We start from the raw sequence: 26,166 nt of genomic DNA on the forward strand, positions 1-26,166 counted from the left end.
TCAAGACGTCGGGCCCATTACATCACCTGTTTCTCTTCCAGGCGCCTGTCTCTTGAATCTTTCTCTAACTCTCTCGTATATGGGAACTTTTGGTTCTTGAATCTCGTAAAGTGGTTTATGTTCCTCGAAGATATCATGTAGATCATCGTAATCAACATGGACGAAAGCTCTTTCGACATCCGCCAAACCTGTTTTGTTAGCATTTCCCAAAAATGTTACGACATTACATTTAACATACCCTCAAGCTTCCTTTGCAAAGTTTGGGAAACATCATGTGTGACTTTCAGTGTTTCTTCCTGTCTCATAATAATGTCGACTTCGACATAGTATTTTTCGCCGGCAGAATACGCTCTCGCCTATATCAGGGGTTAGCCATAGCCAAATACCGATAGAAAAGTTGGGTCCTTACAGTATCGATCTTCAAAATTCTGGGGTCATGAGTGACTGCAACGTATACGAGCTTGTTCAAAAACTCTTGTGGAGCACTCTTTCCAACCAGAAGCCACATATGTTCGAAAGCAGTTGATGCCCATGAAAATAGGATCAAGCATGCAATAGCAATAGCACCGGCGGGATCCAAGAACCAAACTTTTGCATACTTAGTACCCACGATGGACATAACCAATCCAAAACTGTTAACCACAATGTCGTTTCGATGATCTAACATGAAGATTGCACAAGTTGGATATCGCCGTAAGGTAAAACAGTACACGAATAGGACGGCTTTGGAGAAGATAGCGACACCGACGCACACTAGAGGAACCGTTTTGAGCGTTTCATTTTCCCTTGGACCATCTGCCAAACTTCGAGCTGATTCGATAATCAATTCCACGGAAACGGTAGTCATAAGTGCACAAAAGAGAATAATCCCAACAGTTTCAACTCGTTTGCGACCCTAAGAGAATCGTAAGATGAGAATACTTCATAAAAGATTGAATTACGCACGACTGGAAATTTTGTGATGTTAGGTTTGGCGGCTATTCGTGAAGTAATCAACATCACGATAGAACTAACCAAGTCCATCTGTATATGACATTAGTCTTCATCCGTAGTACGCAACCAATCTGGAAACTTACGAAAGCATCTGCAGCGGTGGCGAAAAGCGCCAGACTTCCAGTTGAGACAGCGGCGAAGACTTGTATGATGAACAGACAAAAGTTGACCGTAGAACTAGCATAGATAGCGAATTTAATCTTTCCACCATTTTGAATTCCATCTTCAACCTCCGCGGCTTCCTCATCATTGCTTGCTAGGTATGCATCAATCAAAGCATTTTGCCTATGGTAGAAATGCTTGATCTTTCTAACCTTCCGTGTTCGTTTTTGATCAGGATGTTGTGTGCGAAGTGCAGCAATGCTTATGTCTTCTTTCTTAGAATTGAGGAGGGAATATGGATCGGCGTTGTATGCAGTGTCGACGCTATCGTAAGACATGATAGGTGTAATGTTTGGCAGAGGAGTTGTAGGAATTGTCGGAATAGGAGAGAGCCCCGTAGAAGGGGAAGTCATTGCATCGAGATTGTTGCCGTTGACAATGTTGGTATCAGTAGGAGATGCCATCTGCGAGTGAGTGTAAGCCAGCTATCTTTCTCATGTCTCCATCTTCAATTACCTTTACGGAAGATTTCTGCCCACGAGACTTGATAACTTCTCGTGATAGACGACAAAGATTCCTGTAATAGGTTTTTTTGTTCCCCACGACGTGTAGCTAGGTAAGGGAAAGAATATTCTTGTCCTAGCTGTTGACAACGACCCAGGATCCTCTGTGTATAAGACGAGGTGAGACGTTGGTGATTGGGATAATACCGCGAAACGAAGGCGAATTTTCGAGGGTGAATGGGCAGTGGTTTATTGAATCTTCATTTTAGCCGCTCAAATAGACTCGGGATATACATCATGGTTATCATGGTCATGGATTCTTATGTAGCGTTGAAGCACAACATGGGACAGGGCCGAGACAATTGATTCTATGGTTCTTAATGGTTGCCGCCAAAATAATTGTGTAAGGGGATCTAATCGCCAAGCTATGTCTACTAAGGGACCGTGATAAGGTCGTGCCTAATTGTACATCGTTTATTGGCTGATAGGCTAATGGAGAGTTACCTAATCTGGATTAAATCAGATGAAGATTTTACACCGCTTTTCAAGGAAATCAGATAAGATTGGGACTTCGAGCTGATACTATCTTTTGATTCGTGCGATAAGAATCAAAGTGTATAGATCAACACTTTATGAAAAACTTATGAAATATTATCACGTGATCATTTCATTCCAAGGTTTGGTCCTAGTCTCGGCAGAACACTTCCTACCATGCATGGATCCTCCGTAAAATAAACTGCCGTAATTAACCTTATAATGAGTTCGCATATAAACTTTTCACTAAGAGTTTTGATGAGGATATGGGCTTTTGAAATACACATGGCTACTTGAACATTACATCTAGAGTACCTACCTAGGTTCCTACTTGGTAGAGTTACAGTTCGTTTGTCCTTTTGCTCAAAACTCGTTGGAAAAGTTTACTTTGAATTTACATGTGTGGGCATGTGCATCGCGTAAAGTTACGGATGGAACTACAAAGACGACGACAACAACAACAACAACGACGACGACGACGAAGTAGAGGGTCAATTGTTTCTCTTTTCTGTATCAATTCTAGAATTGCAGAAGAAGCGCATTTGTATCCGGTCGAAGAATCAGTTTGAAGTCTCGTCCTCTGGAACAAATGGCCTCAATTTGATTTGATACTCCGGGTCGAACTACCTTCACATCTTATCAAGAGAAGCAACAGAAGCATCATTTTTTTCGACGACAATTGCCCAACTTTACCCACTTACCTAGGCAGTCTTCTCACTGGCTATGTATTCAGGTTGGTAGCTAGATCGGACCGTCATGTCATTTGAATGAGTGGTCATAGCTTGGTGCTATCTTTATCATCTCGCATGCTTCAAATTTATCTTTGAAGAACATGACATTGTAGACAGATATCCACAGCGGTACCCCCAGGTATTGTTTCAAGGTCAGAAACTCGGCTGGACTCATATTCTAGAAGCTTACGCGCGCTCTTCATACCGAGTGCGTCTCAAAAATTCCGGGTTGATCGTTACGCCTTTCCTTATTTTGTTTGACGCGGACGCTCTCAACCCTAATTGCGCATTCGCGGCTAGACTGCGATCAAATTATCAGAACTTCCCATCTTGTTAACAAGACGCTTTCCTGGATAGTTCCAAACCAGATAGGAGCACTCCAACTTCTATTCGGTGCGCTAGTAACGCACGAAAGTACGAGCTAGGAAATGTGGCTGGTTTAGGGCTTTTGGTACGAGCATATATCGTAGGCTGCTTCGCGGCAACATGATCTAATTCCCCATGTGCGATTTTAGTTTCACCATTTTATAGGTGCTGCATTGATCGATGTATCAGCCTTGTTGTAGGAATTTAACCAACCTATATTTATCTCTATCCTACTGCGCTACCAACCATCTCAATCTTTCTGAGCATGGCCCTGGTTTCTTAATCTTCTGCGGGTCACATCTTGCCTTCAATTAAAGATGGGAGAAGGATACTTTTTATTCTGTCAGTACAAAGTTGAACAAACCAGTCTGGGAAACCTTGCTAATGGAAGCAAGGTCCATAACCGTACATTCCTGGTCAACTGAAACGCCTTGGCCCAACCTCTGTGATTTCCAAGAAAGTTCATCAATTCTCATAAGATCATTTCCTGCTCTTTGTACACATATGCATACATTTGCATGTACACTCACCATCTCCAGAATCTCCTCTGCCAACTATATCTTTATCTTTCAGCCATTCGCATATTTATTTTAGACTTTCGTATACCCCAATTTTTGTTCACACTATTCGTGGTGCGTGGAGACCGAATTTATTACACTACTACTTCATCATACCACTTTCAATTCTTCTCCCTTAATCCGACCGTTCTCTTTACCGATCCCGACATCAATACTTAAATCTAAAGTCAAGTCTCTTGTTACCATCCTTCTCTCTCGCTGCACTATCATTTTGATATTCTGCCTTCTCTTCAAGGGTCATCTGATCCCAAACCCTTTCCTTTCTTTTGTTCAACACAATCAAGTATTGTCTTTGCGCCACAAATGTTACAAGTGACAATGCACAAATGGAAATAAGAACCTTATTTCCTTGCTTGTAATATGGTGCATCATATTTGCGATAGATTTGAGAGCCGATCAAGGATCCAATTTGAACAATAACGTTGTAAGTCGCTGCTGTAATAGCGCGCTTCTTGACGTCGAATGTATTTTCTGAAATCCAAGCGGAGACAATTGGATGGAAATAGGGGTCTGGTTAAAGTTAGTTGGTGAAGACATAGAAACCGTATTCAAGCACTTACATCCAGAAATCAACGTTACCAAAGACCATCTACCCCACTCCCTCCCGCCATCAGGGATTGTCAAGAGCGCCGTAAGCAATGGCAATATCCAAAATTCTCCGAAAACACAGTGAAATGTACGTTCGTCAAAAAAATCACTACTGTATGCAAGTGAAAGCATAGTGACGATTTGTATGGCAGCGGATGGAATAGTCAGCATGTTCGAATTGAAGGTAGTATATCCCAAGCGCTTCAATGTGAGTGTGATATACGATTGAACAGGTGTCGCAGGAATGTATGCTACCAAGCCGATGAAGTAAAGACCCCACATGGAAGAGTCACTCCATGCCTCACGAATATCTTTAAAAGTGGCTGGTTCTCTCAATGCTGTGAGTCCCTTTGCTGGATCATCCCGAAGAATTCGCTATCTGGTCAGCATCGAAGCAATTTGTCGGAATTCAAAACTTACATTCACCATAATTACTTCCTCTCGCTCTGTATACCACGACTTGCGGTATAAAACACTGGAAGTCTGCGTTGGTGATTGGGGTAGGTAAAAGAAGCTCTGTTTTTTTTAGCCTGGTACAAGAGACTAATGAGAGCAGGGCATGACTTACGATAAACCCGATCAAAAAAGTAAAGAGTCCTTCGATCAAGAACAAATAGAACCATCCTGGTCTACCACCCACTCCTCTCATTGTGAGGATACCAGCAGCAAGTAGAGCCGAGATTACTCTCGCGATGTTTAGTGTGGACCAAAAACAAGCGAGACGAACGGATAGTTCCTTTGACGTGTAGAAATATGTTGCAAAGAGAATAGTACCAGGAATGAAACCACCTTCACAAAGTCCAATTAGGGCACGAGTGATGTAGAAAGATGTACGATCGTGCATCCAAGACTGAGTCCAGGCTAATGTGGTAGTGTCAGTTATGTTATTTTTTCGATTCATGGGGCTTTTAGGTTTATTTAACTTACAGACGGTGCCCCAAAGCATCATCATTATGGGGAGAATATGTTTGAATCCATAACGCTTTGTCAAGAACTGGACCGGGAATTCTGCTGTCATAAAACACATCAATTGAATCGTATTTCCCTACCAAGTTGTAAGTACCTATACCAATACATTGAAACTAGGGGAGCGAAAGAAACTTACATTGTTGTAGTCATCGGTAGTAAGCTTCAAATCGCTCAGAATACCGTCCGCTGTAGCATTGGATAAATTTCCTCTATCAAGTTGCAATCCGAAGAACTGAATACAAGGTCAACAATCGGGGTAACAATCAAGAAAGGAGAATTCTTACCATGACGCAAATCCACACCAAAAGATAAAGATCAGTCTTTCGGACCACTTTTCTTTCCTCTGCTTCCGTCCATGTAGCAGCTGGATCATATCGATGAGCTCCTTCATATAATTCATGAGGTGGAAGTGCATCAGCCAATGCCTCACGGCCGACATTGGTCACAGATATTTGTGATCCAGTGTCTGAAACCACCTTCCTTGATATGTCTTTACTCTCCGCCATATTTTCAATTGAAATCAAATCAAGCAGAGCAAGTGCTACAACTGTCGATTCTGACTTGGAGAAATAATTCAATTGAGCCGAAAATAATCCAATAGGTACAAGTCTCTGGTACCTGACTTAAGTATTTAAACAAGTCCATCCCCATGGCACTTGATGGACCATACCCCATTCTTATCCTTGGGACGTTATCACCGCGGTGACTTTCAGTCAGCAAATTTCATTTCATAACGGAAGGAATTTCCAGATACAAATGATAGATCCGCGATTTCTTCGCATTTTTGGTTAAATTCGAATGGTGACATATCACGCAATTGGATTGTGACCAGGGTGTGTACACATTGCGGGGTTCTGACCAACAAGATGCTATGATGTGATGGCATTCGAATTATTCCGTACCTCGGGAACTTTAATGATACTAAGATAATAAATATGATAATTATATTAGGAGCTTTGGGTTTCGTTTTCTTCTCTCTCTTTTTTTCATTCTGCTTCATATAAACTCAGTGTATATACTTTTGTTTTCATTATTAGATCTTCGAAACGTTCACACAGAGTGAACAAAATAGTAGCTATCATGCCTTCCGCCGACTTCATCAATGTTACCGCGAAACCAGTTCTGGAGAATGAAGATGAAATGGCTCGTACAAGATGTACCAAACCGTTAGTGAACAATGGTGTATTGGATCAATTTGAGCACTCGGACTTGACACCGGTTATTGGAAGAGTCTTTGACGAAAAGGTTCAATTGAAAGAATTCCTTTCGCCGAGTACTTCCGAGGATTTGTTCAAGGATTTGGCGTTGACAAGTAGGTTTCATATGCTTTCGTGATGTAGGGATACTGGTATTGATGACAATGTGATAGTCTCCGATCGTGGTGTAGTTTTCTTCAGAAATCAAGACATTAATCCCGAGCAAATGAAAGCTGTTATAGAACGTATCTCTAAAGCAGCTGGATCTGTACGTTGTTCTTCCCTTCCTAAAGTATTAGAAAACAGACATCTTCTTCCTCATCCTCATCGCATGCGTTTTCCAATCATCTAACATTTTGCCTCAGCCTGAATCCTCTACGCTTCACATCCACCCCCTCACCGAACAATCCTCCGAATTGGGCGATCAAGTCTCCGTAATCTCTTCCACAAAGCAAGCAAAAGGCGGTGGATTAACTCACCAACTGTCGGACGTATCTCGATTTGCTAGTACTGGCTGGCATGCCGATATCACATTTGAACGAGTTCCTTCCGATTATGCCATGTTGAAAATCCATACCTTGCCTGAAACAGGAGGCGATACTTTATGGGCATCTGGAAACGAGATTTATGAAAGACTGAGTCCAAAGATGAAGGAAATGCTGGAAGGATTAACGGCGACTCACGATGCCAGCTTTTTCCATGATGAAGCAAGGAGACTCGGACAAGATATTAGAGAAGATATGAGAGGGAGCCCATTGAATATTGGAAAAGAATTGAGTGCTGTTCATCCGGTGGTTAGGACAAATCGTAAGCTACCCCTATCCTTACTTATTGTTCTCTCATTCTCTCTTTCCACATACGCTGGATGCGTCATGCATAGTTCAACAACTAACAGATAACAGCTGTAACTGGGAAGAAATCCCTTTTCATAAACCAAGGCTTCACACGACGTCTCCACCCCCTCACAAAAGATGAATCTGATCTTTTACTTCCGTGGTTGAAGAATTTGGTGCCCCTGAATCACGATGCGCAAGTCAGATGGAAGTGGAGTAAGAATGACGTAGCGATTTGGGATAATAGGAGTAATTGGCATTGTGCTACTTATGATTAGTAAGTTCCTGTTTTCTTTGGTTCGGTGGCATGATGTATTTGGCATGGTGGGTTGGGAAATGGGAGAGATTGAGTTAATTGGGAATTATGGCTTTGATGGAGATCAGTATAAGTAAATGAAGACTAACGTTTGATAATTCAGTGCGGAGGCGAGAGCAGGCGATAGAGTTTGTAGTTTGGGGGAGAAGCCTTATCTATAAAAGGTTTGGCATATACGAGAACGCTGGGAATGGAATTGAATAATTGAAGTCGAAAGATATAAATGGGCACATGAGTCTAGGACTCAAAGTGTCCAGGTGTTGGCCGTTATTGGCTCTTCACAATCGTGGGTCAAGAGTTCGAGTCGCCTAACTAGTATTCTATCAGTTACCTGCGAGTAAAATATACTTCTATATAAACTACATTCAGCTCCCGATTTTTTTCTCTTCAAACCACAACTACAGGTGTTGACTCCATAAATGAGGACTCTCGCCTTTCATAATCTGCTGTAATTTTCATTCTCTTAAATCATGCAGATGGATGGACTTTTCCTTCGGCGAAGAACATACATCCATTCTTTCATTGTTAGTGGTCTCTTGGTACTTGGTATTGCCACTTTCGATAAACTATGCACGCTGCTATTTTGACTCTTGCCTGTGTATCTTTCTGCACTTCCCTTCCTTGATCCCACAAAACTATCACACAAGTGGGGACTTCATACATTCTTCGGATACATAGTGCGTATCCAAATTCTAAAACAGTTCTCGGTCTTTCCATGTATGATGGTGAAGGAGATATCAGCCATTTCTACGGAATTTAAAGTCGTACCAACCTGAATCTTTTATACAAGATACTAACTACCACAGTGAGATATTCACTTTAGGATCCATCGAAACAGAAGATTCAGTACACAATCCCCTGCCTTTATAAATATCGCATCCATCCCCTCATATTTTTCTCTACAATTGTATACCCTTCGAGAGCAGTGGGCCCTAAGGACTGGATTGTGGAGGGAGTGATGTAGAGTAGAATTCCAAAGAGGTTTGCTTCCTATTGATAATATATTCATACCCACTGTCAGTTTCAAGACGTGAAAGTAGAAGCGCTCAATTCATTTTTAAAGATGTTACAGTCATCAGAATATTATACGGTGGTTTCCAGTCACCACTCGCTGTCTTGGAGGGTCACTGTCATAACTCGTACAGATTGATGTACCAATATCTCATGTGTACTTTTGAGCGATTTCGAGATCGCGGTCGATTCACATCCATGTGATCCCGATCTCAAGCAATATCTGTACAGGTCTATCCTCTTCAAGAGCACACCCATGTTTAATGTCTGCAACTATAGTGAATACATAACATCATTTATAATCTACCTGTTATAATATCAATCTCATCTCATCACTCCTCACAAACTCCAACATGCCATTCTATCCGCGATACAGTTTCTATCTGCAAAGTGAGCTGTATACAGTTGATTGGATACCGAATAAGCATCGCGTGAAATCTTCACCTGACGCGGATTTATCATATAGTACATACAATTTGCTCAATCCAAAGTCACTTTAAAACTTAGACTTTAGCTCATCTATTCCGTTCCAGCTCTCCTCGTTCCCAGGCCCATCACACCGCTACAAAAGCATATGTAACACACATTAATCACCACTGCTCTAAACAACAAACAAGAAGCAAGAGAGATAGATCCGTCAAGCATGCGCTCAGAAATAACACCTTCCTCTCCACTTCTTCAAATGTCCCCATGTGTCGGGGAAATCGCCATACTCCCTTGTTCCCAACTTCTCAAATCCAACATGATCAATCCCCATCCTCACATACCATTCCCGCACCGTTATTACTTCACTTCACTCGTATCACTGCCAACGACCTGTCAGGCTAGTGAGTCCTCAATTAACTCAAAATCCTGTCGCTGTCTGTTCAAGCATTAGGTCAACGCCCGCTACCTATCTACGCACTGATATCAGTAAAATATTTGATACTTGATACTTTGAATACTGCCGCCATGTGCCATACATATATCACAGCATGACCAAGAAAAAGAAAAACAGATGATCTCTTACAGTACCGACTAAACACTGTTCCGCCGACTACTTTGTAATCCTATCCCTCATCTAAGCTCATGGGACTACATCCAAAGAGTTCGCTTATTCAACAGCCCTGGCCCCATTTTCTTTCCTTCAAGATTGCATGCTCTTTGTTGCGAAATATTTACCACTTCTCACTCTGTCCTTCTCGTTTAAAAAAAAATCTTGCTGCATTTCGCAAAACCTTCCAGCAGCTGAAAAATACCCATTTTCTTGAGGTCTAGCCTAATTTCCCCTTATTTCAGTCCCCATGTGGAACCAGAACTTATTCTTTCGGCTACAGTTCCGTCTATTTCGCAATTTCTTAAACCCGATAATCCCTCCATTTCATATTCCCTCTTCTAGCTTTATGAACAGGTATCACATCACGGCGTTTGTCATCTCAATCCTTTGATCTTAAACAAAAGCCTCATAATAGTATTGTCTTATCTCATGTATACACGCTCCTGTGTAGCTATGACGCCAAACATTTACCCCAAGAAGCGGGCAGTAGATAATCGCCATGTAGCACCTTCAACCAGCTAGCCATTCATTCAACCATCGCAATGTTGGAAATATCAACAGAATTGATTCCTAAGCACTCCATTCGATTTACCCTTTTCCCACCCAGCCCAAGCGCCTATGATTAACCAAAAAACAGTCCCCGAAGAAAGGATAGAAGATCGATCTCCAGACTCAAACCCTACAATTCATCCCCCATCTCCCTCTCCAACCCCACTCCGCCCCTTTCTTCCTCTAGATTGGCGATCAAAGCATCCAAACCCTCATCACTAAGTCCGCCTTCTCCCTCATCAACCCCTAAATCCCTAACAATAACCCTCTTATAAAGTTCTCCCTCATCTCCGCCACCCGCAACTCCAAGTGCTCCAATATATTCTCCTACCAACGCCCTTCTCCTCTCAATTTCCTCTTGAAGCTGTTCAGCTACCATGATCCTCTCGTTTTCACCTTCCTCCAAATCTGCATTTCCATTGACTTGGCCTCCTCCATGACCATTGATTTTGGAGCCTTCATGTTGCGTGCGGGAAAGAAGGAGAAGTTGTTGTTGTCGCTCCACTAGACTCTGAACTCTTTCCTGTAAACCGACTAGATGCGCTTTTGCGGCAATGGAATTTTCTTCGCCCTCCTCTTCTTCCGCCAATTGCCTAGCTTGTTCTCTAACTCCCGCTAATTCCATCTTCACCCCTTCTAAAATCCTCTTACTATCTGCCTCCGCATTTTCTTTTTCTGCCAATTCCTCATCAAAGCTACAAGCTAATGCATGTAACCTCTCCAGTAAAATCGGTTCCGCATTATTCTTAAGCGTCATTGCTGCTTCGGAAATGTGAGCAACCCCTCGAGCATTTTCCTGTTCAAGATCATCATAGTGAGAAATGTGACGTGCCGAGTCTGGTGCAAAAGGCGAAGAAGAAGCGGCTTGCTGGTGTCTTTCAGATCTACGAGAGGCATTCAGGTCTTGAATAATTTCTTCGGCCGTTTCGCCCATATCATTCAAAATATCTGTTGAAGCACCACGACCCATCAAAGCTCGTACACATTTGCGGGCTTTATTTTTGGCAGCAATGTGAATAGCTGTATTTCCATTAATATCTCGAGCATCTAGTAATCTCTGAACCTCATCTGGATGATAGATTTCGATAAATTTTTCTAAAAGAACATCCAGATAATATTGAGCGCATCTGAACTTTTGCTTCATGTTAGTAGTCGCCGCAGCATGATGAAGAACTGTAGCTCCACATGAGTCTACTTCATTGGCAGTACCAATCAATTCTTTGACAATCAGAGGAAAATTCTGCTTGTCATAAGAATTTGTGAAAAGGACTGATCTAATGAGTGGAGTTTCTTGACGACTATTCCGACAAGTTGTATTCGCACCGAATCTCTTCAGTTGTTTTAATATATCCACGTCACCTATTGATGCAGCCCAATGTAAACCTGTATGACCATCTGTGTCGATAATGAAGTTGGGTTCGAAATTTATTGGTGGTTCAGGTCTTCTGTCCATCGAGTTCGCATCGGTAGGAGGTGCCATGAAATAATCCAAGAGTTCATCAGCCCACATAAGATGAGCTTGTGCGCGAACATCCACTGGATCATCTTCATGAAAATCATCTCTTTCACCTCTTTTGCGCTTTCGATGTCCCGTAGGTGGTTGAGACATATCGAATCGATCATCTTCTGCCATATATGAAGCGGAAGCGACTGTAACATCATCTGGCACACTTTCATCGTCATTTAGTTGAGTGCTAATGTTATCGTAATTCTCTTCGACTTGACGGGCGACCGCTGCTTGTTGAATAGGTACCGGTTCTGTGCTGTTAGTACAATCTACCAAAATTTAAACCGGGAAACTCACTCGCTCCCCATTTCGGTACTGCTGGTTTCTTGACCTTTGGCTTATTCGTGGCATGTTTTGGTGCTGGAGGTGGACTAAATTCACCAGGTGTGTATTCGAAGATCTCCCGAAGTTTTTCGTATATATTGTTTCTTTGTGCCAAAGATTGACCTTTCTCGAGAGGGACCCAAGTACCTGTATGATTTTAGTCTTGCTAAAATCTTACGTTTCTGGTGCATGCTAACCTTGATATTTTCCATATCCACCTTGAATCTTTTCATGTTCTTCCTTTTGAACCTCTCTTTCAAGAATTCTTGTTCTGGCAGGTTTATCGAATCCAGCAGCTTTCAATATATGTGTCGCATTGATCCAATCATCTTGCCGTCTTCGCATTACTGTGCAAGAGTTAGTGCCGTGATGTGTAGAGGCTGGGAGTAGTGTTTCAATTACCATGTTCCTTGAGAGCCTCTCCGAACAAGTACTCGTACACCGGAACCTAATCAGGTCAGCGACAAGAAACAAGCAGACAAAGTCGAGCGCATCCGAATAGGTATACATACATTGCTGTAAGTAGCAGAGTAAATCCCTGGTCCAGATTTGGCACCAGTGTTGACCATATTGTCACCTTAAATGGGTCCCTGTCAAATGGAGGGGTTTGCGAATGTGCGAATAGCAAGTGGATGTTGAGATTGTTCAATACCCGCCCGCACTAAGCAAATGTGTAAATATGGAGAGCGATCACAATTATGTTGCAAGTATCTGCGCTAGATGAATTCAGGGCAATTGATCCCGATTCTTGATATAAATGCACAGGACGAGGTTGAGAAATTGTAGTAATCTGAGAAATTGATTGTGGGAAGACGCGACGATGTTCAGGATGACGCGAAGCGCGTTGATTCTGGACCGATATCTAACCGAATGTAGGAACAGCCGACGCTGTTTTAACGAGTCCTCAATATCATAAAGTAAATCTGATACAAGCTATGTGTGGGATGAGACAAGATCAATCAATGTAGAGTAGCGTAGTGTCTGGATTTTCAATAGGGCTTGATTTGTGTCTTTTGAAAGGTTTAATGTTGTAGAAGGACATTATTTTTTACAGTCCAAACTACAATACCGCTCAGTTGGAGATGAATCACAAGACTGCAATCTCTAATGGCTTCTCAGTACTGAATAGCATTATGGGCATGAACTTTGAGTGGTTCTTTGCTTCTTGTCTTGTCATCTACGAAAGCAACCGTATATCTCGGCGCTAGTCTAAAAGTAAATCTACTCTATGCCTATACGCCAAACAGTGCCTTCCTAGTATCATAATCATACTTCAAATCCAAATGCCAATAATTTGGTGTATCTGCTTTACAAACCTCCCAAGCCTCATCCAAAGCTTTCACTACTTCTTCGGGCAATGGTCCCTTCTCACAATCCTTGAGATTTGAATCTAATTGTTCAATACTGCTCGCTCCCATGATAATTCCATCATCCCCATCCAAAACATTCAGTGCGCTATGATGTATACACCATCGGAATGCAGTCTCCACCATTGTCAGATTGTGTTTTTGAACGACTGGTTCGATCATTTTCAATGCGGCGAAGTTCGATTCCTTCCAATAGCGTTTTCTGTACATTTCGCCTAACTTTCCCACGGCATCGCTATAACGTCCACTGGTTGGAATCTCTGATGACTTGTAGGCTCCTGAAAAGAGACCGCCTGCGATGGGGTTGTAAATGACGACAGAAATACCGTAGCGTTTACAGCATGGAATGAGTTCGGAGGCCAGGGAACGGGTAATGGCATTGTACATTCCCTGGTATACTGTTGGCCGCACCCAATTGTTATATTTGCAATGCATAACTATCTCTGAAACTTCAAAGGCCGTAAAGTTTGAGAGTCCTAGGTTGACGAATTTGCCTTGCTTATGGAGTTTGTCGAGAGCAGCTAGTGTCTCTGTAAAAGGAGTTGCGCGATCCTATAACTCACTATCAGTACTCGTTGATATTTCGAATGATTGAGATGAACCAACAGCAGCATGCAAATAGAATATATCCACACAGTCGGCCCCCAACTCTTTCAAACTCGTCTCGAATCTGTTTGTTATTTCTGCTTCTGTATGCAATCCCGCTTCTGTTGGATAGACTTTCGTGGCCAGGGTTAAGCCTCTTTCTTGCCATTTTGCTTCGCGTGTGAAAGCTTCTTGTTTCCCTCCAACATATGTACGTGCGGTATCGACTTCATTGTACCCGGCGCCTTGAAAATGATCGAGGAAGGTATTGTATTCATCTAATGAGGTTATACGTGCGCCAGTGGATGGGTCTGGACCAAAGTTCATGAGACCAAGAATTATTCGAGGTTTGGGGTTAGTGGCTATGAGAGGCATCTTGAGGATGTGGATTGAAAAGGGATAATGTTTCTTGGGTGACGAGTGTAATAGTATTTTTGGTCTTCAAAAGTCAAACTGAACTTGCGCACATAAGATTAGATATTGCGTATGAATATTGTATGAACATGAACACTCACATTCCTGTACAAAGTAGATAACAGTAGTAAAGAAGATTGGATGTTGTGACGCCATCTTGTTCAACCCCGCATCACTCACCCCACCTTCATCATCACCATCACCACAAATACCGACGTGCCAAGTAATACAGTGGTGATACATTTGATACACATCTGGAGAGGATTCAGATTCATTGAAGCCGGGGGTGAGAAATGCCGGTAGAATCTCAGGTTTGGATGAGACGAGTTGTGTTGTATGCATGCAATATCATCTACACGATATTGGATGAACTCGGAAGGTTTCTTTGATGATAAGGTCGCTGGTTATGCTTTCTCCTTTCTCCTCGAGTGCCATGCCATGATTAGAGGCCGGCGGGTTAGATGATCTTTCCCGTGCAAGCTTGTTATTCTCGAACAAGAGTCAATGAAAGTGTGATAGAAGCAGTTGTTAGGTAGGGGCGGTAGTATCAGTGTCAGTATCAGTATCAGTATCAGTATCAGTGTCAGTATCAGTGTCAGTATCTCGGTAGTAGTAGTAGTAGTCTCTTCTGAGCGTAACAATGAAAATAGTCCAAAATCCTAAAACACCCAACCAACAATCAATCACCTATGAATACCTACCTGCCTTTCCTAGGAATTATCTATCCATCTCTTCACAAGCCCACATTGAATTCGAGTAACCACACTTCTTCTTCTGGTCATACTCTGTATGCCATCATCCCCTCTACCTACCTCAACCTGCCTTTCAACCCACAGCCTCCCATTTGACCATCCTACCCACCCACCACACCACTACCTATTTATACATCCAAGATTTGAGATCTCTTTGGTAACTTGCACCACATCATTAGCCAGCAGATTAGATCAAATTAATGAAATCGAGGTCTTTTGATTCGTTCCCGTGGGGTCAACATCTATCTGATATCTGATAATTCTTGATTCAGCCAACCACCAACCACCAACCTTCAGGGTCTTCTCCAGGGTCTTCTCCAGGGTCTCCCTCACTCTCTGCTTCATATTCCCTATCCACTTCTATACTCGATTCTTACGCTTTACGCTTTACGCTTTACGCTTTGCCTTTCCCTTTCCCTTTACCTTTACCTTTACTCACGACACCAATTACAAGGGGCTCTCACTACTTTTATGACTGGACGCTGCAACTACATCCTACACGCTACACTACTTGCTACCTAGGTGGACACTCTATCCAGAATCCAGAATCCATATCCATATCCACATCCATATCCATATCCAACCCCATATCCAGATCCATTTGCTTAAAGAATGACGACAACAACTTCGCATTGATTGGTCTTCAAAATTCTCCTTTTACAGTTACAGCCAACTTTATGCAATCAATCCCAATTTATTATCTACTTCACCTGCGATATAGGTGTGATCGTTAAAATCGCCAATAAAAATTTATTCCACGCCAAAATTCCGAAGCCAACCCACTCACGAAATCCACCCTGTCAGTCCTGATTCGAGATTGACCATTTCATATCTTATTTGATTATTCCGATATCAACCACCCTCCTCCATACTTAAACATATCACTTCACCCACCTGAATCGCATGTATGTCTTATAGGAATCACCAGACATCCTCCAGTACACATGAATTAAATTCAGTAACCGAATTACAAAACAACTCGTGGAAGACCTCCAATCCCATATCTGGAAATTCTTCTAGGGTATCCTCTCGCAGTCCTACCGTTCGGACTCACGACTTCGCACATAAGACACAAGAAGGGGAAGTGTCACCAGTTAGTCCATTGATCGACGAACAAGAAAATTCCGATTTGGAATCCGACGACGATATGGAAGGACGAAGACCAACATTACATCGTCCTACAGATGGCCGTTCACATCAACCTTTATTACACAAAAACGATGATCCCGAGAGGGGGAGGTTAGGATACAATGCTTCTCAAGATCCACCCGAACGTCCTACATTTTCAAGACGATCTACTATGCGAAGTCGTAGTCCGGATACTCAAGCAAAATTAGATACGAGAAAGAAATATACATATGCAGCCTTCTTTTTGGGGTTGAGTCTGATTAGTTTCGTTATACAAACCGAAACGGCTGTGTATATACAACATCAATTAGGGTGGAATAAAGCATATTGCATGTTGTAAGTAGTGGCGCCTAATCCACAAAATTTCAAACAAAACTAAATGGATGCTCTAGATACTTTACTCACGGATCATGGTCGTTACTATGGCCTACTCAACTTTTAATATTGCGATTACAAAAATGGAAAATGCCATGGAAGACATTCTGGAGAAGACACGTATATCTCATTCGAACAACCGCACAAATGGTAGAGTCCGGACAACTAGACGTACCGCGAGGCCAACGATCCCCAATTCCATATATGCTCAGAATGACCGCATTCGTTACATGCGCTCTCACAGTTGCTGGTGGATCATGGTACGTGGCAGTGAATTTAACATCGCCATCTGATCTCACGGCTATATACAATTGTTCGGCTTTCTTCGCATATGCATTCAGCGTTCCCTTATTGAAAGAACCTCTCAGATGGGATAAATCTTTTGCGGTTATGGTTGCGATTGTTGGAGTTTTGATCGTGGCATATGGAGATTCTACGCCCACGAAACATGGAGGAAAGTCTGGAGGTTCAGTGGGTGGAAAGCCTGGGGATGAAGATGACGAAGCATCAAATAGAGTTTTGGGAAACCTTGTTATTGGTGTTGGCAGTGTTTTGTATGGTTTCTACGAAGTTTTATACAAGAAATTGGCTTGCCCCCCAGAAGGAACAAGTCCAGGTCGCGGAATGATATTCGCAAATACATTCGGCTCATTAATCGGCTCATTTACTCTTCTCGTTCTCTGGATTCCCCTCCCAATTCTTCATCTCACTGGACTCGAAACTTTCGAACTTCCCCACGGCGAAGCAGCTTGGATGCTTGCCATTTCTGTCCTCGCAAATGCGACTTTCTCTGGAAGCTTCCTGGTTTTGATTAGTCTTACAAGTCCCGTTCTAAGTAGTGTCGCTGCACTATTAACAATATTCCTTGTCGCGATTGTGGATTGGGCTTTCACGGGGGTACCATTGAGTCCGGCAGCTATTTTGGGAGGATTGTTGATTATTGTGGCATTTTTGTTACTAAGTTATAGTACATTTAGAGAAATGCAGGAGGAGAGAAGAAAGAGAGAAGTGGATCTGAGTGACAATGATTCGGATAGTGATAAATTCGATGATTAGACAGAGTCCTTTAGGCGGACGTGGTTTATAAGACGGGTAGCTTCTTTATATAGGATAGGATTGCATTACATTTGGATTGGATGGATCCATTTGGGTTATAGGATTGCTTTTGGGTGCGTAACCCAGGTATTGGGAACAGCGTACAGGTATAGGCCAATCGTATGGTAACTTAGAGTTTGCATCTAGATGGCGCAGGCGTTTCTGGACTTCATATCGTACCTTCCAATGGATAATTGATGGGTTTTTGTTTCTGGTCAAATTACTCTCCGGGGCTTGCATGTGAGATTTCTATTGTGTTGTGTATGTGTATCTTTCCAAAATTTAAAAATGTCCCGCTCTCTAAATATTCTGAAGCGACTTGTTGGGGGAAGGAGCGGGGGGAAGGAGCGGAGGGAATGAGAAAGGGGAAGTGAATTTTTTTCGACTCTTCCTTACCGACGCTGAAGAAAAGAAGAAAAGGTAAAGAGAGAGAGAAGAGAATATAGCACAAATACCGCATTAGCCAGCCTGATTGCTTCACCGCTGGATAGTGTGTGATGGATGGAGTATTAGCTTATATAGTCAGTCGTTCAGTCTTAACGAAGAGTTCTATATACAACAATGAAGTAGAAATTTATACCGGTACTTGGAGACATATATTTCCGCCCCAAGAGCCATAACTGAATATCATATATACATCCAATCCAATCCAATCATCCCACCCAACCCCCCTCTTCATACTTCTCCGTGGCATTCAACCCTGCTCATGGCTCCCCCGGCCAAATCTCCTCGGCCAATCTCCTCACCAACTTCAATTTCTCCACCATATCGTCCCTCTCCATATTATTCCCATCCGAATGACTCGCAAATCCACACTGGGGACTCACACCTATCCTCTTCAACGCATCTTCCCTCGTCTCTGCATTCCCTTCCGCGATCTTATCAGCCGCTTTGAAAACCCGCTCTTTCAATTCCGCTAGAGATTCCATCTTGGGGAATTTACTCGTGACCAATCCGAGTATCACATTTTTATTCTTGGGGAGGTGGGCAAGAGGTTCGAAGCCTCCTGCGCGCGCGGTGTCGTATTCCAGATAATAGGTGTTGACATTTAGATCTTGGAATAGTTTGGTCGCGATCACATCGTACCCTCCTTCGGAGAAATGTCTCCCGTTTACGAAATTGCCTCGACAGAGATGGATGCCCACGTGCATATCTTCAGGGCGATCACGCAAACACTCGTTGTAGAGTCGGATGTAGGAATCGAAGAGGGCGGTTGAATCTTCGCCGTCTTGTTTGAAACCCGCGAGCATTTTCTCGGAGCAGAAGTAGGCGAGATTGGGGTCGTCGATTTGGATATTGCGCAGGCCGGCGGAGTAGAGGATGCGCAGTTCTTCGCGGTAGGCGGTGGCGATGTCGGTGAAGTATTCGGTGTCGGAGGGGTAGATCTCTGGGGGGTATGCGTGTCCGGTTTTGTAGCGGAGATGATACCAGTTTGGAGCTGCGAGGGTGATTTTTGCTTGGCCGATTTTGTCGGCGGGAAGGAGCTCCTTGAGGTAGGTCCATTGGGAGAGGTAGGTGCTTCCGATGTGTTTTATTTTGCCGGTGCAGTAGACGGATTCACCGGGTTTGTGACCTTCTTCGAGGAAGGCGTCGATGTCGGGGACGTAGCGGCGGAAGGATTCGAGAGGGGGGTTTTGGATTTCTTCGAATCCTTGGAGGCCGGGGAAAAAGGTGCCCCTAGTGTTGAAGATTAATGTGGATTTTGGTTGTATTATGTTGCATTGAAGGGTGAGGAGAAAAGAAGGGGGAGAAAGAAAGGGGGAATGGAATGATATGTAGCAACATACCAGAACATATGACGACGATATTCTCCATCTGTTACAGCGTGAAAACCCAAGTCTAACTGTGCTTGGACGATTTCATTGATAGACACATCTTCTACTTTTGTCAAATCTTCTTTTGTGACATTACTCTTTCCATTGTCGAGAGCATGTTTGATGGATAAGAGTTGCTCTGGACGAAGCAGAGATCCAAGATGTTCTGCTCGGAAAGGAGGGCTGCGATGAAGCTTCTCGGAAGACATGATTGAGGTAAGTAAATGTTTTAGCTTGAAATATAAGTGAGGATAGTAATTGTATTTGTGTAGTAATGAGTACGAGGTATGAGCTGTATTTATGTACTCATACCAGGCCAGCTGTTGGACCCTCACTCAAGCAACTTCCATAGAATGCCGCGACGACTTGTTCAACTGCCCCTCCCCAACTTTTCATCATCCCCGCAACAATTGGAGATCTAATTGTTGATCTCGATATAAAGTAGTTTAGTTCCCCGCTTGGTGATACCTTAGTAAGGGCTAGCCATGCAGGTCTGGATCGGATGGACTTGCAGTCAACTTCTTTCCATGACATATAAACAAGCCGTCTTGCAGAAATTGCAATTGTAACTCAGAGATGGGTTAGCAATGGTTGTTGTAGACATGAGATGATTCAAATAAGTCATTAAGATAGACTTCTTCTAATTGTTCTTATTGGAATGTGAATTGGATTCCAGAAATCATCAATACGTGTAAGTCTCTCCCCTCTTAGTAGCTGGCCCACACGGGAACGAACTTCCCCCCTCATTAGTGGCGAACGATATATGTCATATATCTGTAAGCAATCCCCCCTGTTCTTTGAAAGTGCCGGTTAAGTGAATCTACCTACCTGGTATCATCAATTACTTGCATATTCGATCACACGCTTACGATATATTTAGATAATACCTTGGAGAGATTTGAGAGGCTGTATTCCGTGAATGGCACCCGTTTCCTTATCAGAGGTCCAGGAGAAATCCGAAAGCCGTTGCTGACATACATTTCCTTTTTTGGGTATGTACCTAGGTAGGTAGCGATTTGCTCCATTATTCAAATCCACAATTCAATTGACCGAACTATTGGAAACAGCCTGTTCAATTCAATAACCATCTCAAGTCTTCATCCTTTCAACCTCTCACATCCACGAAAATGGCTTCTGACCTTCCTCCTTCAAATTCAAATGGTCTTGAGGATCTTACCATTGGCAACAAATCAACAGAAGTACCGTCAATTCAGCCTCAGACGAATCAATCAGGAGATACCCTGATATCCCACGTTACTCCACATACAATTCCTGGAGCCGTTACGAAGCCAGGTCCCACCATTGAAGATCTTCCCAATGAACTTCTAGTCAATATTTTCAGTCATTTGGATATAGAACCTCCATCATATTCCCATACAACACTTCATGATGAGCCAACTTTGGAAGTTACAAGCTCCGAGGTCCAAGACCTCAAGAATTGCTCTCTAATTTCGAAACGATGGAGACAAGCTACCTTACGTTTACTATTCAAACACACACGATATATCTTGAGATATTCAGAAGATGATTATAGACCCATTCTCAATGATTTAACAGGACCTTTTCGTCAATTTATCCGCAGAGAATCTTTTGCGGATATCGTGTCAAGCTTTACCTTGGTAGTTCGGGAGAAAACCATATCAAATCGTCATGATGGCCGACCTCGATTATGTGAATTCGATGGTTTTTGGAAACGACTCTTTAACACGATTGATCCGTCAACGGTGTTGATAGCTGCGCCCGTTGAGGCGCTTGCTTCTTTGACTTCATCTACCATTAATGACGTGGATTCATGGGTTTTTGACATTGAATGTCACTATTTGCGATTGCAAAGACCCGAATCCAAAGAATTAGTCCTTACGGAGATTGAGGTTTTGCCTGAAGAAAGTGGTCCCACCAGATTTGACCCTTCAGTTCCTGGAACACCACAAAACCCAGACCATACTTTTGACGATCGCTTGCACTATGCTGGTCCTTTGGGTAGTTTTTGCGCCAAGTCCTCCGAATTCTTTCAAATTAGATCTTGGACATCCTTACTCCTAAATGAAGGATCAAATTTAAACGCTTTCAAGACAGATAGGTGGTGGGAATTGGAGACTCCATCGGTAAGTAGATCACCAATATAAAGTGGAGGTGTTCATCTAACTTTCAATAGATACTACGAAATCTTGTCGGAACTCAATCAGGTACTTTACCTTTGATCAATCCTGGCATTCGTTCCATGAGATATATTGCTATATTTCCAATAACAGCTCAATTCGAATGTCTCGCTCAAGGATTGCCAAGACTGGATCATTTATATTGTCAACTGGTACCACGAAATGATGCTTTGGAAGACGAAGAACTAATGAAGAAAATTGATGTGGATGATCTTTGGATGGAGAGGAATAATTGTTATGCTCAATTGATGCGAGAGATGTTCAACAATCCACCCGAAGGGAATTACAGATATCTGAAGACTTTCGAGTCAGGAGATGCTGCAGATACAGATGCTTGGCATATGGCAGTAGAGTTCGTGAAGCGGGCTGGAGGAGGATGGAAGATAACAGGTGATGGAGTATTTGAAAGAGATACGGGGATTGAAGAGAGTTCGTCTGATGCACCGAACGCTTCTCCATTGTTAGTTACTTGAGGGAGTTTGTGAAGAAAAGCTGATCAGTATTAGTCCAGACGAATTGTATAGATGGGCATGGAATGGGTTGACCAATGTACCCGTTTCACCGGTACCGTGGTATCGATGATTGGTGTTGAAGACGTGAGGTATATTGGGTACATGAAAAACAGAGAAAGATTCAAGGAAAGGGATATTTAATACTATGGCCCATGGAAGCATAAGAACAATCATCCGTAACAAAGGCCAGGAAATGAATACGGTTTATAGAAATTTATAACAATATCAAGCGGCACAAATTACAAATTCTACCATAGTGAACCAAAAGTATAAAAATCGGCAAACGTCAATGGTCCTCATGCCCATGGTATAATTTGTCTCACCGCCTTAATGATTCTGCCACATCGACTCAATATCAAGCTCCAAACGCGATAACCTCAACCTCATCTACTTCACTACCATGTAACAATCATGTCCCGCAAAGCGCCCAAAGGCGAATATATTGAAACCGTAAGCTATCCTCACCTTGCTATCATGTTCTCTCCCCGCTTCAACCTTGACTTCCTATCTCATCTTCAATCCAAGTACTAACCCCTCCAGGACACCGGCAACAAAGTCTCCCGTCGTTCCCAAATCATCGGCACAACAAACATTATCCTCGGTGGTAAAACCGTAATCCAAGCAGAAGTCATCATCCGCGGCGATTTATTACGCACACTACCTCCCAGTACCCAGGGCGAGAAAGCGGGAAATGCAGTTGCGGTTGCGATTGGGAGGTATTGTTTTTTCAGTCGCGGGTGTGAGTTGAGACCGCCGGGGAAGATTTATAGAGGGTTTGTTATGGTTTTCTCATTGTTCTTCGTTTTTCTGGTGTTCTGTGTATCTTGGGAATTCTACTAACGAGATTTGGATAATAGAACATTCTCGTACTTTCCCCTCAAAATCGGCGACCATGTTTTCGTAGGACCCGGCTCGATAATCGAAGCTGCGATGTTGGGGAATCATGTTAATATTGGTGCGAATGTTGTGGTGGGGAAGTTTGTAATAGTGAAGGATTTTGTGAAGATTCTGGAGGGGACGGTTGTTCCGCCGAATATGGTGATACCTAGTTTTAGTGTGGTGGGAGGGTGTCCGGGGAGGGTTGTGGGGAGGTGGCGGAGGGGGAGATTGAGGGGATGGATTTGAGGGAGATTTATAGGGCGGTGAGGAATTAGAGGATTGGGTGGAGTTGGATGGGGAGGCTGAGAGATGAGATGAGGAGTGATGGCATGAATGATTACACGATTGTAGAATTGCAACAGAGATGAATAAGGGATAACGGCCTCGAGAGCCGGATCAAACCGGCAAAATTCGACATAGATGAGAGAACAATGATACCCAAGTACTTGCGCACATTCATAGAAATGGCCAGTGATTTTACGTGCGAAGGTCTTCTCATTCTTGATCTCCAGTCTTCTATTGTATACCGTCCGTCATGATAACATCTTGTTATTTCCTCACACTGATCTACATCTTGGATGTTGTTTGTCAAGAGCGCTCTGTTCTTCGGGGTGACTAGTTCTCGAACTGAACATTTACAGTGGCATGTGCCATAACTCTTTGGCAAGCTCTACTTTATTGAGTTTGACTGTACTATTTTCAGTTGGGATTTTGTGATGGGATGATAATGCTCCATAATGGTCAAAGTAGCTGGACAGATTTGGTAGTGCATTCAGTCATCATACAACTACTTGAGAGTTGAAGTTTTGAATGCAAGTTCTAACTTGTTTCAAAATGCTCAATGTATATGAAAAGGTTGACAGGGTCCATGCTCTCGATCAGCATTAGTTGAGTTGAGCTAGAGTATTAGGATGATGTAAGGCTTCAGGCTGGTGATGGCGACGATTTATTCATCGTCATCGATCCTGCCTCCCTGCAGAGATTGAATATATCCCTCTGAATGAGAGCTAGACGAGACTGTTATGTTTCACACACCCCGTAATTCCTTCGAGCACAATCAGCGTCGGCAGATCAATTGTGATATCTCAATTTTCGACGTGCAAGCGGAAAGACGATACGTTTGAGGCTGGGAATTTCAGCTAACTCGAGTCTGATAACAAGATAAAAATCCATGGGTTTGTGTGCGTGGTATGAAAGCAAAGACGGCATAATATGGCTGGATCCGGCCAAATGGTTAGACGGCGTATGTTTTGGTCTTTCGAGCTCTTATAATGAATCTTTTTGGTTGTGAGTCTAGGTTGCCTCGATGGTTCTTGGTTTCTGGGGTCTTTGTTTTTCCAATGACTTCTTGCCTTCTGACACAATACTGGCCACAGATCTGTCTTTGTTTGATCAATATTAAGTCGAAAAGTACTTATCTTTTTAGAGGCTGAAAATCTTCCCGGTAAAGAAGAAGTCAAGCATGCGGCTTAAAGACGCTACCGGAGACAGGTGGTCGCGCTGGCCTAAGCTGTAGCATTCATGGAATCGAAGGTTCTAAGTTGGTCCGGCTACCTCACCATGATACGTCTTGAAAGTGATAGGACGCTCTACATAAGCAAATTTGTCACCCATGTACAGCTGGAATTTTCTCACGATGGGGAATCTCCGTTCAAGTCCGGATGGAATTAAACCCTACGGTGATAGTTTGCTCGAGATTTGTTCTTGCCCCAATCCAGATGGAATCTAAAAGGAGGTATTGTGCAGAGGTATAACGGTGAAGGACTGGTTTCAGCACAAGAAGCTCAGTATGGGTGTGATACCATCATTCATCTTTAGATCATACCAAGTGCCACACTTTGCGGAAGTGAATAAATATATCTGTGTTTGGTTTCGCTCTTTCCGTCTAGCTCTCAGATACTTCGAGCTTCGAGGCATTGTGTGTAGTCAAATCGAACTGAATAAAGAAGTCGAGGGTATAGATAGGAACAATTAGGTGAGGTATTAGACAATCTAGTCCAATACAAACGCGCAAGTCCGCACTTCTCCACCATGATACTGCGTGAAAAATAGTTGCCATATTATCCCCACAACCGTTCAAGACATGACTTTCACCTCGACTCTTATTTCCTAGATCTCAAACATGATGTTCAGGGTCAAAACCTAAATCCCCTCCAATTCTCTTTCGCGCCAATATTGACTCCATTATTGGGATTGACCACGATATCATCTCAATATCCAAATAAATGCCTTTCTTCAAATGCGATATTGTCTCTGAACAAATTCCGGGTGCAGATTCCGTACTACTACCAGTACCACCATGCCACTCGCTTACGCCCCTTCATCAATGGACCTAGGTACAAAATGATTGATTGATATTGCAAACTTTGCATCTCTGTTCAGACCCATCTAAAGTTCATCAAAAGAATTATCCCCGCATTTTCCAGTAAGAAAAGACATGTCTTCCTCTCTCGATTTCATCCACAATCCACAATTCAAACCTTAAATTCACAAACCTCTTCTTTCTTACGAGTCCTTCCTAGGCACAATCTTCTCTTCAAATAAGCACCTCCATCTTTCTATCCTTTCTAAGCACATCCAATCACATCCACAATAAATCAGCTACCAAATCCCCTCATTTATCCCGCAAATCAACAATAAAGATCTATCACCACCCACCCACCCACCCACCAACTCAATCTCATCCCCGCCTCCATCACAAACTCAAATAATCCCTTCATCCCATCCCTCCCCTAGCCCTCCACACCAAATAAAATAAATCCATGATCCATCCCTCGTCCACCCCACTTCATCACACCCTTTGAACCCTGAAAATAGACACCAACTCCCATGATTTTTATCACGTCATGCCCCCACTCCCATTCTCCACTATCATACTCCACCCCACTCCACTCCTCCATGATTACGAATCTCTCAGTACAACAGACAACTTGATGGCCCTCAGCACGTC

At 42.9% G+C, this 26,166-nt stretch overlaps 8 protein-coding genes across 8 annotated transcripts; 3 read left to right on the forward strand and 5 right to left on the reverse strand.

Moving 5' to 3' along the window:
- Positions 1-1,559, reverse strand: Bfra_003253 (putative cation diffusion facilitator 1 protein; the record flags this gene model as incomplete). The annotated part of the gene is made up of 5 exons (XM_037333663.1): positions 1-188; positions 239-356; positions 410-895; positions 946-1,023; positions 1,077-1,559. The coding sequence occupies 5 exons, from the start codon at positions 1,557-1,559 to the stop codon at positions 1-3; spliced, it is 1,353 nt and encodes a 450-aa protein (XP_037193750.1).
- Positions 1,560-3,955: 2,396 nt separating this feature from the next.
- Bfra_003254 (putative major facilitator superfamily transporter protein) lies at positions 3,956-5,870 on the reverse strand (the record flags this gene model as incomplete). Its single annotated transcript, XM_037333664.1, has 7 exons — positions 3,956-4,317; positions 4,368-4,770; positions 4,816-4,911; positions 4,964-5,256; positions 5,323-5,440; positions 5,501-5,596; positions 5,649-5,870. The coding sequence occupies 7 exons, from the start codon at positions 5,868-5,870 to the stop codon at positions 3,956-3,958; spliced, it is 1,590 nt and encodes a 529-aa protein (XP_037193751.1).
- A 574-nt stretch (positions 5,871-6,444) lies between these two features.
- Positions 6,445-7,870, forward strand: Bfra_003255 (putative family taurine protein; the record flags this gene model as incomplete). Its single annotated transcript, XM_037333665.1, has 5 exons — positions 6,445-6,676; positions 6,734-6,828; positions 6,926-7,367; positions 7,463-7,670; positions 7,813-7,870. 5 exons carry the CDS (start codon positions 6,445-6,447, stop codon positions 7,868-7,870), a joined length of 1,035 nt encoding a protein of 344 aa, XP_037193752.1.
- A 2,565-nt stretch (positions 7,871-10,435) lies between these two features.
- On the reverse strand, positions 10,436-12,705 carry Bfra_003256 (putative ank-repeat protein mbp1 protein; the record flags this gene model as incomplete). The annotated part of the gene is made up of 5 exons (XM_037333666.1): positions 10,436-12,063; positions 12,110-12,283; positions 12,334-12,483; positions 12,539-12,584; positions 12,649-12,705. The coding sequence occupies 5 exons, from the start codon at positions 12,703-12,705 to the stop codon at positions 10,436-10,438; spliced, it is 2,055 nt and encodes a 684-aa protein (XP_037193753.1).
- A 663-nt stretch (positions 12,706-13,368) lies between these two features.
- Positions 13,369-14,463, reverse strand: Bfra_003257 (putative aflatoxin b1 aldehyde reductase member 2 protein; the record flags this gene model as incomplete). The annotated part of the gene is made up of 2 exons (XM_037333667.1): positions 13,369-14,033; positions 14,067-14,463. The coding sequence occupies 2 exons, from the start codon at positions 14,461-14,463 to the stop codon at positions 13,369-13,371; spliced, it is 1,062 nt and encodes a 353-aa protein (XP_037193754.1).
- Positions 14,464-16,161: 1,698 nt separating this feature from the next.
- On the forward strand, positions 16,162-17,813 carry Bfra_003258 (putative duf6 domain protein; the record flags this gene model as incomplete). The annotated part of the gene is made up of 2 exons (XM_037333668.1): positions 16,162-16,718; positions 16,775-17,813. The coding sequence occupies 2 exons, from the start codon at positions 16,162-16,164 to the stop codon at positions 17,811-17,813; spliced, it is 1,596 nt and encodes a 531-aa protein (XP_037193755.1).
- Positions 17,814-18,556: 743 nt separating this feature from the next.
- On the reverse strand, positions 18,557-19,875 carry Bfra_003259 (putative methionine vitamin-b12 protein; the record flags this gene model as incomplete). Its single annotated transcript, XM_037333669.1, has 2 exons — positions 18,557-19,529; positions 19,640-19,875. 2 exons carry the CDS (start codon positions 19,873-19,875, stop codon positions 18,557-18,559), a joined length of 1,209 nt encoding a protein of 402 aa, XP_037193756.1.
- Positions 19,876-20,793: 918 nt separating this feature from the next.
- On the forward strand, positions 20,794-23,462 carry Bfra_003260 (putative f-box domain-containing protein; the record flags this gene model as incomplete). Its single annotated transcript, XM_037333670.1, has 5 exons — positions 20,794-21,771; positions 21,822-22,285; positions 22,332-22,389; positions 22,878-23,053; positions 23,195-23,462. The coding sequence occupies 5 exons, from the start codon at positions 20,794-20,796 to the stop codon at positions 23,460-23,462; spliced, it is 1,944 nt and encodes a 647-aa protein (XP_037193757.1).
- Between the last annotated feature and the right edge of the window lie 2,704 nt (positions 23,463-26,166).

Source organism: Botrytis fragariae (assembly GCF_013461495.1).
Source record: "Botrytis fragariae strain BVB16 chromosome Unknown tig00000045, whole genome shotgun sequence".
In the NCBI taxonomy this organism is placed as follows: domain Eukaryota; kingdom Fungi; phylum Ascomycota; class Leotiomycetes; order Helotiales; family Sclerotiniaceae; genus Botrytis; species Botrytis fragariae.